At 36.2% G+C, this 18,172-nt stretch overlaps 2 protein-coding genes and 1 long non-coding RNA gene across 3 annotated transcripts; 1 reads left to right on the top strand and 2 right to left on the bottom strand.

Annotated features, from left to right (window-relative positions):
• Positions 1–637: 637 nt before the first annotated feature.
• LOC105437503 lies at positions 638–18,172 on the bottom strand. Its single transcript, XR_970628.2, has 2 exons — positions 17,795–18,172; positions 638–3,040 (listed from the first exon to the last, which is right to left on the bottom strand). It is a non-coding gene; the product is annotated as an uncharacterized LOC105437503 (long non-coding RNA).
• LOC105437502 lies at positions 3,771–11,269 on the top strand. The gene is made up of 6 exons (XM_011664160.2): positions 3,771–4,412; positions 5,403–5,597; positions 6,309–6,398; positions 6,776–6,835; positions 7,772–7,846; positions 8,237–11,269. Exons 1-6 carry the CDS (start codon positions 4,059–4,061, stop codon positions 10,088–10,090), a joined length of 2,628 nt encoding a protein of 875 aa, XP_011662462.2. The 5' UTR covers positions 3,771–4,058; the 3' UTR covers positions 10,091–11,269.
• LOC100893924 (P2X purinoceptor 7) lies at positions 13,139–14,976 on the bottom strand. The gene is made up of 2 exons (XM_003728679.3): positions 14,051–14,976; positions 13,139–13,578 (listed from the first exon to the last, which is right to left on the bottom strand). Exons 1-2 carry the CDS (start codon positions 14,437–14,439, stop codon positions 13,380–13,382), a joined length of 588 nt encoding a protein of 195 aa, XP_003728727.1. The 5' UTR covers positions 14,440–14,976; the 3' UTR covers positions 13,139–13,379.

Genomic DNA, 18,172 nt, shown 5'->3' with positions numbered 1-18,172 from the left:
TAATCAGTTCATCGGCTCTGCAAGTAACATACATGACCTAAGTTTGACAGGAATCCATCAATCGGTTCTTGAGATAACGCGATCACGAGCTGTTTTTGCATACATAATGAGCCCTGTGACCTTTGACCTTTGACCTCATGACCCAAGAATCTACTCAGTTCATTGGCTCTGCAAGATACATACGTGATCTAAGTTTGGCAGGAATCCATCAATCTGTTCTAATGATAATGCGATCACAAGCTATTTTTTGCATACATAATGAGCCGCATGACCTTTGACCTTGACCAAGACCCCAAAATCTAATCAGTTCATCGGTTCTGCAAGATACATACATGACCAAAGTTTGGCAGGAATCCATCAATCGGTTCTTCAGATAACGCGATCACGAGAACGGGACGTACGGACGGACGTACGTACGGACGGACGGACAACCCGAAAACATAATGCCTCCGGCTACTTCGTAACGGAGGCATAATGAATGAAAACAAATACAATTCAAGAAAAATATCCGATACTTCTTTCCTTCTCTCCACTAGGAAACAAGAGCAACTTTTGACATCAGTCCATAAATTTCTATATTAAAGTTTAATGAGCAAATGGAAAAAATGATAACCGTTTCCATTTCATATGTTCGAAATATTTTTTAACATCTACCCACTTACGTGAAAATCTGACAGGCCATCTGTAAGCGTTTCACGCAAATTTATTTAATTTTTCGAGGAATATTTTATTTCTTTGTTGAAGGAAAAATTGTCGGCAATTTGTTATCCGATCACCCCCCCCCCCCCAACTAAAAAAAGGGGGGGGGGGGGATGATATGTGACAACTTCCCTGAACATGATAATGTCGGGGAAGGATAAACGTATTCATCAGAATTTTACAATTTTGAGCATAGGTGGCGCTGTTTCTTCAAGCCAATAATCTTTGTTGATCGACGGTACGATGGAACTCAACACTGCGGTAAGCTAGACAGTAGACACCATAGATTACATTTCATAGATTACACTTCATAGATTACAAGACAAAGATTACACAAATTAGAAATTCTAGAAATGTACACATATATTAAAAAAAACTACATCAGTTCAATACCTCGTCTTATAAAAATGAAGTACATTTCATGTAAAAAAGAAAAAAGGCAGCAAACATCCCTCGGTCTCCGATAGTACCCGCCCACTTTCATCCATATCGAATGATTTGAATGATTTTCCTCGGCAGTCATATCTGTAGCAGTCATTTCTATTTGAATATTATTGTAAATAAAAACTGTTTCTCAAAATTCCATCCTATTTAAATCACGTTTTGAATCAGCGACTCAAGCTTTGCAATATTTTATAATTCTCAAGACAAAAGTCCATAAAACACTAATACAAGAATAGAAAAAGAATGCATTTTAAAGGTAAAAATTAAGTAGATTGAGAGAAAAATGATGATAAACACCCCAAGTTCGTATTTTCGATAGCAGATCAAACTTTGACCAGGTGGGTGAAGCTACAGCTCACTCCATCATGGATCAAAGAGGGTCACTAGGGGTCAACCTAGCCCGTTCGTATATATTCAAAATTTCGTCATGACGTCATTAAAGCATATACCCTTTTGATTATTTATCATTCAAAATACAGATAAAAATATGAAGGGATTGGATCAATGATCAGTACTCAATAAATGATCGGACTTACATTTATCAAGGCTTTTACTGAGCCGCTTTCGGAAATATTGGAATGTGCCCAAATGAGGTTAAGTTTAAGATTTAGTAATGCAATACTTTACCCCTCAATAATGTGATCGTTCTCACTTGTAATTTGTAGTGAATTCCTACTAAAAACGGATGAAACAAATTATCGGGTTCACAATAATAAAAAGAAAATTGAATGTTATTTTTCAGACTTGAACTCGACGTACTCAGTAGCATGCAAAAATAACTAATACTATGCCTCACTCACAAAATAATATAATAATACGTATCTTTGGCTTGCAATAATCACATGGATCACCAGTGTATAATTCTATGGTCCATCAATACGGTGAAGCACTAGTATTTCTCTCAATACACACAACAAAGAAGTGAAAATCATTTAGTTTGCTTACAGGACTTCTTTTAAAAGATTGAATTCATAAGGTTTTATGTATTAGATTGTTTAAAATATTTAATAACATTTAAAATCTTAAAACCTTGTACAATCATACGTCTATATTTTTTAAATAGTTTTAAAACAATATTACACTTTCAAGTACTTCAAAATGTAAAATGATCAATATATTAATATGCGCATGTCCCATATTTTATCACTTATTGGTAAAGCAATATACATTTTGTCCAGAGTCACCCATAAAGGCATGAAATAATCTTTGAAGATGTCGCGATCTCGGAGAAGCAAGCCAGTCAAGTGATCTATGAGTAAAGGATGATGTTCTTCAAAATCATTTGTGATTAAGTTCGATCTGATTTTTTTCTGTTCGTCTTTCCTCTCATTCGGCAATTCGGCGTAGTACAATAAAGTTTTGATTATAAATATACATGTATATGAAAATGGCTCTAGATTATGCGAGCCTGCTAACGAGCGTCGATATTCTTAGGTCCGTAATTATATGCATCCATTATCAATCACGTTGTGGCATCCATACTTAGCAACAATTTGTAACTTCATCTCCTCTTTCAATATTTGGCAAAGGAGTCAAATGAACTGAAGAATTTACAGCATTTTAATCATTTTTGTTTATTCATCACAAGAGTCTTGGTATCTCTTTTTTTTAGTCTCCTCATCTTTATCAAAACAGATGCATATCAACGAAATCACGCCTTGATTTTAAGACTGGTCCCCATACACCGTAGCTGGCGCTTGTCTGTTCGTTCTTCGTGTCTGATTTATGTCTTGTAAGTTGGATGTTATCATTGCTAATTCTTTCTCCTTCACGGTGTCTCGATGAATGGGTCATCTGTTGATTCCTAGCGTTCTGTCTTCCAGTATTGGCATCCATAGTATTGGTGGCGCTCATGGCATTCGTTACCATGGTATCCTCTTTCACAGGCATCTTTGATCTGTTGAATAAAAAGAAACGGTAACGTTTGAAGTTTTGTATGGGCGGCAAAATATATAAACAAGGGGTTTAGGCGGGGTTGGGGAACGATATTAGGGTACACCATGGATGGGTAGAAAAGTTACATACACCCTCGAAAATGTTATGGTATTCCTAATTCATTAAAAACGTGAAAAAGGACATATTACAGGTATTAATCTATTAATAAACAACGTTGGCCTGAGAGGTAGAAGAAGAAGGGGGAAAAGAAAGATAAATGGAATTTTTGACATGTAACATCTCATTGGCAATGATTTACACTCTAATACCAGACATTTACTACCTATCAAATCGTTGTATGATTTTTACTTTAAATTTCTAAGGGCAGACATATTTGCTCCTGATCTATCTATCTATTTGAGCACGACTCATTTGTATATGAAAATATTTCGAAATTGGACTTCTAATGAACCTTTTTAAAAGGGGGGGGGGGGTAGGATGAGCTCAAAAGTAGCCCAGTTCATAACTTGTTCATAACTAAAGTAAATTGTTCTTTCACATAACGAATAGAGAATTGGATGGATCCACCCCCCCCCCCCTGGCGAATGTCTGGCGAAGGAGGGGTGGTAATAAAGACCGGCAGAGATAGGCTGTTCAAATTCAAGTTCAAGTTCAAGTTGAACTTGAGTCTTGAACTTATAGGCTGTTGCCATAAAATCAAATGATTGTATTCGTCTTTCTCATGTTAAAGGGATAGTCCACCCCAGAAATTTCTTTAGCTGACGATATAGACCTAATAATACCATGAAGAATGATACAAGTCTCATTAAAATCCATGATCAAATAACGAAGATATATCGACTTTTGTATCGAAAATCAGCCGCCCCCCCCCAATGAAATAGCGTTACATGGGCATGAAACGATCGCCAAAAAATAACCGATAGTATCGAAATTGTGACGTATGTTGCGAGCTGCCTTCTTATTTCGCAGACATTCACTTTCGCTCGCGGTACACTGTTATCGCACTGACACGACGAATCATGGTCTTTTGCCAAGCAATAGGTTGCTATAATGACTCCTCTAGGACAAAGGGTAAAAGTTTTTACTCAATACCGGACCCCGTGAAAGAACGGGAAAGGTGTGCAAAATGGATTGCTGCGCTGAAATCGGCGAAATTCAACTTGAACAATTACCAATATAATAGAAATCATGTCGTTTGTAGCGACCACTTTGAACCACGGTGCTTCGAGCATGATCTGAAAGCGGAGCTATGCGGTACAAGACCTCGAAAAATCCTCAAAGATGATGCTATTCCTACCATTTTCATACATCGAGGACCGGTTAAGATGCGCACATCAAGTGAAAGAAGGATTTCTGGAAGACGTACTAAACAGGTTAGTTATATTAATTATCTTTCCGTTTTATAATTTCATTTTACCGGGCTTCAAGAATCAACCTCCCGCTGTATATTTATACTGTGCAGCACGCGCGGTTGTCGTCTGCTAGTGCTAGCTGGTACCTTCCAATACTAGCGCTATAAGCACGGAGAACTCACCCGAGCCGAGACGGCTAGGCTTCGTTCATTCTTGCTTATTATAGGCATATAGATCTAGGCCTATGGCACGATGCCCGCTCTGTGTGCGAGACGTGGGAATTAGCCAGTCTGGGGGATTACTAAAAAGCAAATAAACTCTGGGCTGGATCTAGGCTTTTGTAAAACAATGTTGTGGGGCTTGATTTTTGAAAGTTTACAATCATATAAAGTAAAGATCTGTCTTGATCTACCGGTACTGTACATTTAATCCTGTAAAAGGGAGCAACTGACAAACTATGCAAACTTCATATTTTTCTTATTAAAAAATAGATCTACATGTAGGTCTAGATCGATCTAGAAAGTTTTCCAAGTACTATATTTTTTTTGGTAATTATAAAAGGGATAGGATTTCCTATTGTCTATTGAAATGCTCAATATATGGTAGGTCTAGAATCTATTTATAAAATCTATATATAGATTTTGTTGCATATTCAAATTTCTTTTGTTTTAAAGGGGTTTTCCCATTAATTTTTTACCTAGATATATTTCTGTTTTGAAATGTCAGTTGCCTCCTTTTATCAAAATACAAAGGGGGGGGGGGGGGGGGGGGGGTGGGGATTTACTCTACAGGGTTTCAATTTCAACATATTTATAAAAATTTAGGGTTTGATTGCATCCAGCCGCAACTTCTATTACTGTGTTGCTTTATAAGACAGAGGCCGGGTTGTTACTTTTTTAAAATTAACATTATGTGTTATCATTTCAGGGTTGTTCATGGTTTAATACTTCAATATACTGCTGATCAAACATACATCATACAACTTTTGTCTTTTCTTTGTCTGCTACACAGTTTGTAGACAATTTACTACAGCCATCAACATCAGGTGAATCAGCATCATCGCCTATGAAAGATGGAAATAAGAACGTGGACTCTGCTTCGAACTCTTCTATTCCATCACCAACGATGCCGTCTCTGTTATCTCGCAGATTGAAATCCCGAGATATGCCATGCAGTAGAACTACTCCAATGGCAGAAGCAATTCCAGTAAATACAAATTAATCAATATTTGTACTGAAGCTGTGTCTTGAAATTGTTTGTGTTATTATGTTTATAGAAGCAAATACCAAGAATAATTATTTCATCAATTTTTTTTCATGGTATGAAAACAAAAGTGGATTAAATTTTTGTTCTCTTTTATACATATCCAAAAAGAAGGCTCAATGATAAACCCCGCCAAAAATATTGGGGGGGGGGGGGAGGGGGGCTTATTGATATCTGAGCTCCCCCCCCCCCCCCCCCCCCCGATTCATTTTTTTTATGGTTTCTAAGCTTATGAGGTTTCAGCCATACTGAACAAAAGTTTATATATACACTGGTAGTGCTATAGCAATGCATCTGTTAATACATGGCCCACTGGAGAATCTTTTCTTTGCTTCTGCATGGAGCCCCCCAGTTATGGTGGGCACCAGCTACAGTGTTTTAAAAGTAAATCAGTTTACTGTGTATGTTTGGGCTGGGGATCATACATGATGTACCATCAAAAGAAGGAAATGAAAAAGTAAGAATGATAAAAAAAAAAAAAGTAACCATGTGTTGTTGTTTTTTTTTGTTCACGTGTATGGACTTGCTTGCCACAATAATAAATATACATGTACCGGTACATTGCTGAATATGGTATTTGCATATTTCATATAACATATATGTTTTATGTACACATTCATGCTAACATGGTTTCCTTTCTTTCAAATAATGCAGAACAGCAAAGTTCAAGAGACCTCATCTTTGATACCGGGGCCTGGGAAAGATGGAGCTCGTCAATCCTTTCAAAATACTTTGGATATACTTGTGAGTAATGCAACTTTTAAAAATTATTTGCCTTGAGGTGCCTAAGAAAATGGAATTGAATGTATGGATGTATTATAGACACTTTAAATTGTACATTTCAAAGTCTACTTTATTGAGAGGGGGAAAATGCAATAATGAGTTATCATCCAAAGTTTAAAGAATACAATTCCTAGATTAATGTTGAGATTATTTATAACTCAGATTTTATTTTGATTAGTGATATGTGACATGCAGTCTGCTTTATGGTATGCTGGTACTCTAAGACTGTAATGATTAATGTGACAACTGTCATTTGGAATTAAAGATTCTGTATACACATATTTAGTTGCCCCAATTCATGTTTATTTAACTTTGAATTGTTCCTATTTCTATTCTAGTATCCAGTCCAATCAAGTCATGATACCCTAGAACCTCATCAGCCTGTTACCCTGAACAAGGTAATATTTCTATTGTTTACAAATTTATTTCGTTTGATGTAACCCTAAAAAGGCCAGGTTACAATTTTGGTGGTCTTTTGTGGGGGGGGGGGGGTTGAATATGCCCCCTTTTTCACAGGTATAATGCGCTATACAGACACTGCTCTATACAGTATTATTATTATTATTATTATTATTATTATTATTATTATTAGTCTATGAAATTTTGAATCGATACCTCAAATGGTTTTGCAATTGTTGCTAATTATTCATATAATTATGTAAAGGAATATGTAGGGAATATGCTGCATTGCAACTGATGGTCAAAATTGTATAAAATTGTTTAAAAAGATACCTAAGATTCTAGGCTATAAAGTCATGAAAGCTTGTGGTGCAAACAAATATTGTCCCTAAGGAACGAAGTTCGTGAGGGGACTGAACCAGGCTCTGTACGTGTGTGTGTGTATAGGTGGGTGTGTCTGTGTGTGTGTTTGTGTGTGCTCAAAATATTTAAATTTGCTTCTTCTCTGTCATTTTTTGGCCGATTTTGATTATGTTTGTTTTATCCAATAGGGCTTGATGGAGGCTTCAGAACTTCTACACAGAATTTTGAAATTCATTGATAATGCAAATTTATGCAAATTAATGCAAAATTAACAAAAAATGCTACTTCTCCTCTGTTTTACAGTGGAATTTGATTCTGTTTGTTTTATCTGTTAGGGCTTAGTGGCGGCTTCCAAACTTCTACACAGAATTTTGAAATTTATTAGCTATGCAAATCTATGCAAATTCATTCAAAATAAATTACAAAAATTAATCCCATTCCACGGACCTACACTTCCGGAGGGGACATATATTATGAATTACGTAATTTACTCATTCACTTGTTCACATGAGCAATTAGACAGACATATGTGAGGCTCGTAAACTATAATCCCCCTTTATTTTTTCATTCAGATCTTGCTCTCACTGAAGCAAACAAGGACAAGAAATGCATCTGAAGAGAATGACCAACCTGCTTCTCGAAATAAGGTAATGTTTACAGTTTATTGTTTTTTAGTATCAGTAATGTTCATATTCAGTTTATAAAGTACACTGTTACAGATATAAGATCAAGGAAGACAAATGATTGATTTGGGTAATGTTTGGAAAATAATGCTGATTTATTAAAATAAAAAAAATTAATTGCATTCTGAATTGAATTACAGAGAACAAAAGAAAGGGAAAAAGGGAAACCGGTTCAGACTCTTGAGAACTGGGCATCATTTACAATTTTGGGAATAATTTTTTTCTTTTGCTTTGCTTTCTTCAGTGGAAGAAACAATGGTTTTTATGGCTATGAAATCCAGAGATCATGTTTAGATAATTCAAAAATTTCTTTGGATACCTCATTTACAATTCCTTTGATTGTCCCTTTTTTAGCACGTCAGATTTGATGGACAGCTGCAAGACCACAACTACTTCAAGTCGTCCAAAGATGACCACCCTCCTCTCCATGAAAGTCCGCTTCCATCCCCAGAGCATCCAGGAATGCCTGAAGATGTTATTCTGAATGACATCCCACTACCCACATCATCTTTGTCTTCTCCAAATCCACCAGCTTCATCTTCATCTTCTCCAAATCCATCAGCTTCATCTCCATCTTCTCCAGAGCCACCATCAATGCCATCATCTCCATCGGCATCACAGTCATTCTCCTCAAGATCTACTGAAATTACATCTTCTGAAACTACAAGTGATCCCTCCTACACCCTGTCATCTGAATCGAGTTCAGAAAGCGATGACGATAAGGTACATAGGTATTGCAGTGATCCAAAATACATGGTTTTTGATTCTGAATTAGAGAAGCTACTGTATGCTCTCCATTGCAATAAATGTTGTGGGGGACATATTACAGAGTTGAGGAAAAATGTGGTGGGCACCCTCCTAGCAGTATCTGCTGTCTGTGTCTGTGGCAATACTGTGACCCGTTGGGAGTCACAGCCCAGGATTGGGCAAATGCCAGTCGGCAATATTCTGTGTACGTCAAGTGCGTTTTTCAGTGGGGGGACCCAAGGCAGTATAGATTTTTTCCTGTCGCTGCTCAATCTACAAAATTTGAGTAAAACAAAATTTTATGAGAATCAAAAAAGGCTTGTGCTTTCAGCAGTAAACACCGCGTATGACAAAAATATTGAGCAAGTTAGAAGAGAATTATGTGGAGATCGTGGGATGGTCATTTGTGGGGATGGGAGATGTGATTCCCCTGGCTACAATGCCAAATATTGCTCATACACGTTCATGCACATGGCAACTAGCAAAATCATTGTCATGTCCCTTGTGCAGGTGACAGAGGCCACTAGCTCAGTAGCAATGGAAAAACTTGGGTTTAAGCGGGCTTTGGATGAGCTTCTGCAAGCGGGTTGCAGTGTTGCCACAGTGGCCACAGACAGGCATACAGGTATTAGAAAACTAGTCCGAGAAGAATATGCCCGCATTGACCACCAATTTGACATCTGGCATATGACCAAATCGGTGGTCAAGAAGCTGACTGCCAAGAGCAAGCAGAAAGAGAATGAAGGGTTGGGCCCTTGGATAAGGGCAGTAACTAACCATTTGTGGTGGGCTGCCACAAATTGCAAGGGTGATGAGGAATTGCTAGTAGAAATGTGGCAGTCAATTACCCACCATGTGTGTAATGTGCACACATGGAACTCAGGGGATAAGTACCATGAGTGCGCTCATGCCCCCATCGATCTAACAAAAGAGAGAAAAATCAAGTGGTTGACCCCAGATTCCCTTGCTCACGTAGCACTCCAAGAGGTTCTTTTTGACAAAAATCTTGTGAAGGACATTAAACGCCTCACAAAAGCTTGTAGGACTGGGGAGTTAGAGTCTTTCCATAGCATGCTCTTGAAGTACGCTCCAAAGAGACAAGAGTTTGACTATCCTGTGATGCTAGCCCGGCTACAGTTGGCCGTGCTAGATCATAACAATAACGTAGGACGGGATTATGCCATGGTAAAAAAGCCACAACCAGGGGCCGACAACAAAGGTGAACCACAGGTTTTCCACAGTTACTCAAAGAGATCGAAGGTTTGGACGACTAAAGACAAAAAGGTGAAAAAGAAGTATGATTATGTGGAAGACATGCAAGTTCATCTTCTGCAGATGCAAAGTGGCATGGTAGAAACTGAAGAAGTACCTCTTCCAAACATGCCCCAGAACATTGCACCAATTCCTAGGCCTCCAGTAGAAGAGCTCATGGCTAAGCGATTTAGACGCTTTAAGCCATAAATGTTGTAAGCTCTTCCGTCTTATTTGAATGGTATTTCCACCATGAATTTTCCTTTTAAAAGCCACATTTTCAGTTCCCATGTTGGGGTTTTTCATTATGGAATATATATCAGAAACCTCTTTAGAGGTATGTATTTTTTTTCTTCTTCAGTTACTGCCCTTATCAAATGGCGTAAACCAGGGTTCCACAGTACTTTTTTTTCAAAGGGGGTCCAGATTAACATACTTAGGGTCTGTGTGCATGGAGCCCATGCTTAATTTTCTACATTTTGGGGGCCCATGTGTACCGGGTGCATGTTAGTGTCGAGCCTTGCCTTAACCTTTGCTCTCTTTTTGCTTACATGTAGTTCTAGAAGGTATAATGAGATAATACTCATATTATTATATATATTTTTATGAATATTGTATAGAACTTTATAGTGTTATACTTTTGACTGATTCTTCTTTTTTTTATCATTTGAAGAACTACGGTTCAAAGTCAGTTATATCTTACTGTTATTACATATTATGGTTTAAGAGTGGTATCAGTTTGTTGGAAATTAATTTATATCATGACTATATAGTAACACAGAAATTTGTCAAAAGTAGCATGCTACAATTATGTATACTTGGGTCCCAACACTTAATTGCACATGGACAAAGATCAGTGGCAATAGTCTTAGTTACATAATGTATAAAGTAGTAGTGGTGTGTAAGGTCAACTTAGCATAAAATACTGATAAATTTCAAGGTTTTTAATGTTTCAAAATGAAATATTATTGGATCAGAACTTTTAGAGGTATTTTTAATATATTCTTATTACTCTTTACAGTACGAGTGAAATCATCCTGAAATACAAATTGTCTTTTTAATTTTTCAATTTTTGTTTTTATTAAGCAACGATTAAAAGGCATATTGGCACTAAATCATTATATAAATGATATTTCTTCATCCTCTATTTATAACTATATTTTAGTTACTACCGTTCAAAAATTGAGATAAAGCAACAGTATAGAAATTCTCTGATATTCAGATAATTCAGATAACAAGTATCACAAGTATTCACAGGCTCAATATTTCTAATGTGAAAAAAACAACACTTTACCTATGTATTTAATGTATACATGTACCAATAATCTACAATGTCAATGTATGCTGATATTTTGGCCATTTAAAACTCATTAAAGAAAAAAAAGAGTATTTTAATTGCTGTGTGATTTATTTGATTAAATATTGTAATATGCAATGCAATGTAAACAAAAATTCTGTACATTTTTCATGTCAAGCAGGAAAATTCAGGAGACCAAAACAAAATAAATAAAAATAAGGATGTTATTGAAAATGACTGTCCAAACTATATCGCCTACAGGTATTATCCTCTTTTTGAAATTTAATGGGAAAATGATTTTGCATCCCTGTCTTCCTGTCCTGACATTTTTATATGTGCATGATACAAATGTGATAAAGACAGATGCGAGAGATGCGAGTGTGAGAGAGAGAAAGAGAGGAGGGAATTTCAGAGAGGGGGAGCGGAGAGATTGAAAAAAGAACATAAGGACAAAACTGTACATAAATACATAACGCACACAATTTTCTTCAGTATTGCAAAATAATAGTTTTAATGTTCGTGTTCAATCATGTTTCTTACATGTTCATACATTGATTCACATACATGTACACTTACATAAAACATATATTTCCAACTAAAAGAAACAAAGGATGTTATTACAAATCAATGCAGATCTATAAGGAGTTTGCATACAATAGCTGATCTAGTACATGTACACCAAAAAATGGGTTCACACAATTGTTCACACAAAAAGTTGAGAAATGTTTAACATATACCGGTACATATCAAATGGGGATGGATACAATGCCTATAGTTTTCAGTAATATTTTACCTGCCTTGGAATTTGTTAAATGTTTGAGGAGTAACTAAGAGTTATTAGAGTTTATATTAATAACATGCAGTGCAAACTTTAACTTCTGCATTTTAATCTTCGTCTTTACTAGGTGGAGAGAGCGATTACATTACACGTACCGTAAAAATATGATACACAATGCATAAAGACACAAAACTTTTCTTCACCGATTCACTTTCCTTCCTTTAACAAATTGTTTCAAATACTGAAGTCTTAATGCAAGAATAAAATAAAATAATTTCAATCACGCCAATTATTGACATTTAACTATCCCTAACATTCATGTCAATCAGCCCCCTCACCTCCCTCACAAACTCCCAAGAAAAAAATAACTACCCCAACAATGGTATAAGTATAAAAGGGACTATTGCTTTTAAACAGTTTAGTCAGTAAATAAAAAAATGATGTTATGCAACAGCTAACACTGTTCTAAAAATAAATAAATAAATGTGTTCACAATGCAGATGTAACTAACCAATAACAAAAAATTACAACAACAAAAAATCCCCTTAACAGCGAGAACACATTTCACACCATTTTCCTCCTGTGTTCTGAGTGATATCACTTAAACAAAAAAATTCTGTAACAAACATTTCATTTGTGTAATAATTAGCAACATGGGGGTGGGGGAGGTTTCTTTGGCATCAAATCTGTCTTGAACAACAAAATTAAGAAGGCATTAAATTTACCTCACAGCTTAGTGAACCGTAACTTTCTAATACATTGTAACACTTATAATTATGGGTAAATTTTAAATTACATAAATGCAAAGAGACCCTGTGAAAAAAAGTAAGGAAATCGCGTATTTTAAAGAAAACAAAAAGTGTTCTTAATGAATGATTTCATTCTAAATTAGTAAAGATTTATGGAGTTGTTTTTCCCCAGATTTTAAAAAGCAAACTTAAAGTATTAAGTCAGTATTTTTAAACACAAGGACATTGGTATGTTTGAAAGGGGGGTTATCCGAACAAATTTGTAACAATTATCTTACAAGCACAAAAAAAATGAAAGTTGGCAACTTGCAGACAAGGTGCATTTTTTTTCTCAAAAGACTGCTAACATACATTTTGAAGGGGGGGGGGGGGGGGGGGGGTTGGAAAATAGGGTCACTCCCAAATACCTTTAAAGTGATTATGTAGTGTTTACCCCCCCCCCCCCCCCACAAAAAAAAAAAAAAAAAATCTATGAAATTCAATCTTATACTCATAACTACTTCAGTTTAAACAACAATTGGTTTCTTTCCACATATTTAAAAGCCAAATTCGGAATCATCAATATCATTACATACATATTACGAACCCTTGATTATTAATAAGTAAAAAACTAGTCTAATGATCTCACTGAAAAAAAATCCTATAAAACAGACATGATATAGGAAAGTTCGGTTATCAAATGGCAAGTTGTTCCGGCACTTCCATTATTTCTCCATCGTCACCATACTTGAATCCGACGTAAACCGCAGGGTCTTCAGGAAATTCCAGTCTTATTCTTGTCGTTGCACATGCTGGCACAACCCTCCGGACTCCTTTCCCCAGGTAACCGTGCACTAAGTACGTAAATAATTTGTAGCCTGCAAACCGATATGATCTGAAACAGAATGGAGAAGAATACAAAAATTGTTCAATACAATTCATTACAATATAGTTCTAGCTTGTATTTTCATCGTTTCATGAATTCATCAAGAGTATGCATCATTGAGGCAGACAGTGAAAACTTACATTCATTTACTGTATTAAACTGCGGTGCGTAGCTTAATGTACCATTTGATTTGGTCAAAGGGTGAATATTCACCAACAATTTCTGTCGTAGTTTTCTCAATAAATAATCCTCAGAATATATAGCATCTAATAGAGGTAAGAAACTTTAATCAAAATACTGAATTATATAGCCTTTGAAAACAAAGTGCGTAGCTTAAGGGGAACCCCCTTCATACTATCTTTCTCCAGTCAATCAGAGACACTCTGTCACTGAGTTGCAAAGTGAATAATGCCCTGCCACTCATTTTCAACCAATGCAGTGACGACCACAGTGAATTATTATTAACAGATAGTGAACTTACATATTCTCCAATTCTCCTGGAACATGGCGCCGATGACCCCTTATATCCCGTCGAGCAATGTGGAATACTCGAAGAACTGCTACTGTCAGGCAGACTTCACCAAATTCTCGAGCGTCAATAACGCATCCTTCCGGCTGCAGCTCTCGGCACCTTGCTAGTTCACGGCAGCACACACACTCGACAACCGTCGGCATCACCGGGCAGTTCCCGCACAGACACCAATCGTTGTTCTCCATCCTGTCTGGGGCTGGCAATGGGTCGGGAGCATCTTCTCGGACGACGTCGACTTCTTGATCAATTGCTGCTCGCCTCTCCTCCATTTCTGCCAATTCAGCTTCGCTGTATTCTGGATCAAACCCATAGCACACTGGTTCATCAGACGATGACATGTCGATCGTATATTGAAGAAAGTTGTGAAATTCGCGATATTCTTAGTAAGATAGTAAGAAGCTATCTGGATTTTCCGTAGATACAGAAAGCCGAAAGTTGTTTACAAATGTACGATGCACGCACGTACATGCGTGCGCGTTTGACGACGAAACCAATTTAAAAATTACACGAGTTTTGTTTTGTAGACTCTTTTTACAATTTATTGCAACAGTTTTGTGAACGTTAATAAATACAAGTTTATTTAATAATTATTTTTAAATTACATATAAGTTTAACAGTGAAAAACAAAATGCTATTAAGCATCTTACAGATCAATATTCATGTACAAATTCACCGACCAATCAGAATACAATAACGGCCAGCTCGCAAGATACGTCACACCACGGCGGGTCAATTCACAAAATGGCGATCCCCAGTGACGGCGATCACAGGGAGAATGCGTATGTTTCAACTGTGATTCTACAGCTAAATCCTGTCTTTTCTAAAAAATAAATGAAATCATTTTACATGAAATTTTATGGAGATTTCGAAAGTATAAAGAAATTTCTGGGGTGGACTATCCCTTTAACTATAATCAAGGGCATGAATGTTCTAGACATATTTTGCCTATAATACACCGACCAAATCAGAAGAAGCTAGTACGCAGTCGCGATTCTAGAAGAATAATAATTTAATATCATTTGTTTGTATTTTTTAATTCATTTATATATTATATCGTGTATTTTTCATTTATTATTATTATTATTGTTTTATTTATTTATTTATTTATTATTATTATTTTTTTTTTTTTTGGGGGGGGGTAGGAGAGTCAATGTATTACGTTTCTTGAATTCGTTTTTCTACTTTAATTTTGCCTACCTTATATTCATTTACAATAAAGAAAAAACTAGGGGGAGGGGGCTTTGATTATATTTGATGGGGGCTTGATTATATTTGATGGGGCGTGAGCCCCCCTTGAAACTCTACTGCTACTACCACACGGTATATCAGATCATCATGTTAGTGGTTATTTTACCTGACTGCAAAGAAAGCATAAATGCTTGTAAGTAAGCAACCAGACGATCGACGGCTTTAGGTCCTCTCCGAGGGACCTGGTCATGAGGATTAATGCCTTACCAAAGGGCACTAGCGCATCGGTTTGGTTTCGAACCCGGGTACACCGGATTACGAGACCACTGCTCTACCGACTGAGCTATCGCGCCCTTATTAGCGCCCTCAATTAAATTAACCAAATACCAAGGAGAATGATATTTCTGATAGAAAGTATGATCATCTCATTACACTCGGAAACACACCATAAGCCATAAGGCATAACAAAATACCTGGAATTGTCCTCACACAGTAGCCTAAGTCGACGTAGTGTTCATGCATATAAATAATACAAAATACAGTGTATTTTACTGTCAACTGTCAAATATACTAGTCTTATGATTAACTTGGGGATCAACAATCCAATAATCAATAATACAAGAAACAACAACTAGAAAGTAGAAACACACAGACAGGATTTAATTGAAGTGGAAATGCCTTGGCCAAAGACTAGTGCGGATGACAGCACGGGAAATCCTGAGCGTCAATTGTATGCAAATGAGCGAGTCAGCTGGGTTTGTTGTCATAAAACACGAGGCTATGTCAACACGGAGGTCAGTTTGAACACGTAGGACACGTACATGTAGGCTGCGAACTGTCAAGGAATTTGAATGTGTTGTGTTGGTGTACATGTGTTGGACACATGCATGATTCAAATTAATGTTGATACATCATTATGACTTCTGTGATTGGCTTTTGCATATAATGAATAAAATAGATACACCTGTCACGCTCGTGCAACGGCGCCCCTCATTATTATTAGCCATTCAAACAGAACTGCACATGGATCACTGCACGAATGCATTCATTGCAAAGTAATAAAGTTCAAGTTTAAGTTCAAGGTTTATTTATCTTTCTTTCATGAGACACATATTGACATGAATATAACAATTTAACAGAATATGGCGTTACAATAGAAAGATGAGGTGACCTTGGTTGAAATCAAGGCTTGTTGATTTAAGGTTTGTCATGAGCAGCTTATGAGTATGTCCTAAAAGAACAAACTCGTCGGATAAGAATAATGAATACATTCAAATGCTTACAAACTAAACTATTAACTAAACAACTGAGAAAATGTAAACATTAATAAGTATAATAAAATCTACTGACTACTAAATAATGGCTATAAACTAGAGAAACGGGAAAAAAGTACGAGCAAGAGTATACCGCTTTGATGTTTTGATGTAAACATTTATATATATATATATATATTTTTTTTTGCCCATTTGCTATGTTTTCTTTATATAACTATAAATATATGTTTTTGAATGCTTTTTTTTATATGATTGTATGTTTGATGTAAACTTGCATTTCTAGTCTTTGGACTTTCTGAATAGTCGTGAATAAAACCTCATTTGAATCTTGAAAAAGCAACAGGACTGAAACACAGACAAAAACTAAACAAGACAGACAGATGAATAGAAGTGATGTATATCCGACGATGAACCTTAATGCTTCAAAAAAACAGTAGCAAATTCAGTGCATTACGCCTGACAGCATTAGCAAATATTGTATTTATATTTTCATATTTTCATATTATTATATTTTCTCCTTTATTTTACAATTTATATAGGGACTACGAAGATTCCTAATGAAAGACTGCACAATATAATCTCAGGATAGGTATATCAATACAAGTGAACTGATCGATCTCCTCGCCATTTGATTGAACAACAAGGCATCAACATAAATTCTACAATTATTTACACAGGGTTAAAACGGATTGGTCATGTACTTAACAAATAAATTATTCATACCTTTGTAAATTTGATGCTCTTTGTGCTTTCATAATTGCATAACTCAAGAATGAATATTTATTGGTTGAAGTAGATTGGTATAGATTAGAGCCTTTTGTTGAAACATTATCGGGACAAATATGGCATACTTTAAAAATTACAAAAACTGGGCAAGGGTATGAATAATGAACTGTATTGTGATTTTACTTTTTAGATACTAAGTTTACTAACCATGCCAACATAACTCGATCAAAGCAGTGCAATGTTTTGTTTTGAAAGAACAAAATACTAAAAATAAAATGGGTTTTCCCTCCGAAAAGCGCCAAGGTTTGTTTAGCATAGAACAGAAGTTCTTCTACACCTTTTTTTTATCCAACGGTGCAAATACATGCTGTATATCCCCTCGACGTTCTGGTATCCATGTGTCGTATAGTTGAGAGAAATGGGCATTTGATTCAACAAAGTAAGATTTAAAAAAAAAACTTCAACACGTGAAATATGAAACTGAGGGCAAATCAATTCAACTCACCCAATCTCGACAGTTTGATATGCAAGGTCAGTAATAATGCGGAATATCTCTGGCAGGTCGTCCTCACACTCCCAGAGTCTGAACAGACAGGATAGAATAACCTGATTTCCGACAAACTGTTTGGCTTTGCAACCAGCGAAGAGACTGCAAACTGAGCGACTCTTACGCTATACTCATGCACTGTAGAGTCTACTGTTATTACTAGTCACACGTTGTGTAATGTAGAGCAGCTCTATATTAAATCATTATATATCCAGTGCACAGGAATCCCCACTATGTCGCAATAGAATGCAATTAACAACAACATTCATCAGAAAGCCTACACGGTTGAACAGATTCAATAAAATACTGCTATATATATTCTCGGTAAGGTACGTC

This window comes from Strongylocentrotus purpuratus, unplaced genomic scaffold (genome assembly GCF_000002235.5).
Source record: "Strongylocentrotus purpuratus isolate Spur 01 unplaced genomic scaffold, Spur_5.0 spur5_scaffold_15, whole genome shotgun sequence".
In the NCBI taxonomy this organism is placed as follows: Eukaryota; Metazoa; Echinodermata; class Echinoidea; order Camarodonta; family Strongylocentrotidae; genus Strongylocentrotus; species Strongylocentrotus purpuratus.
Note: the sequence above shows the minus strand (reverse complement) of the source record. Positions and strands in the feature narration are given on the sequence as shown.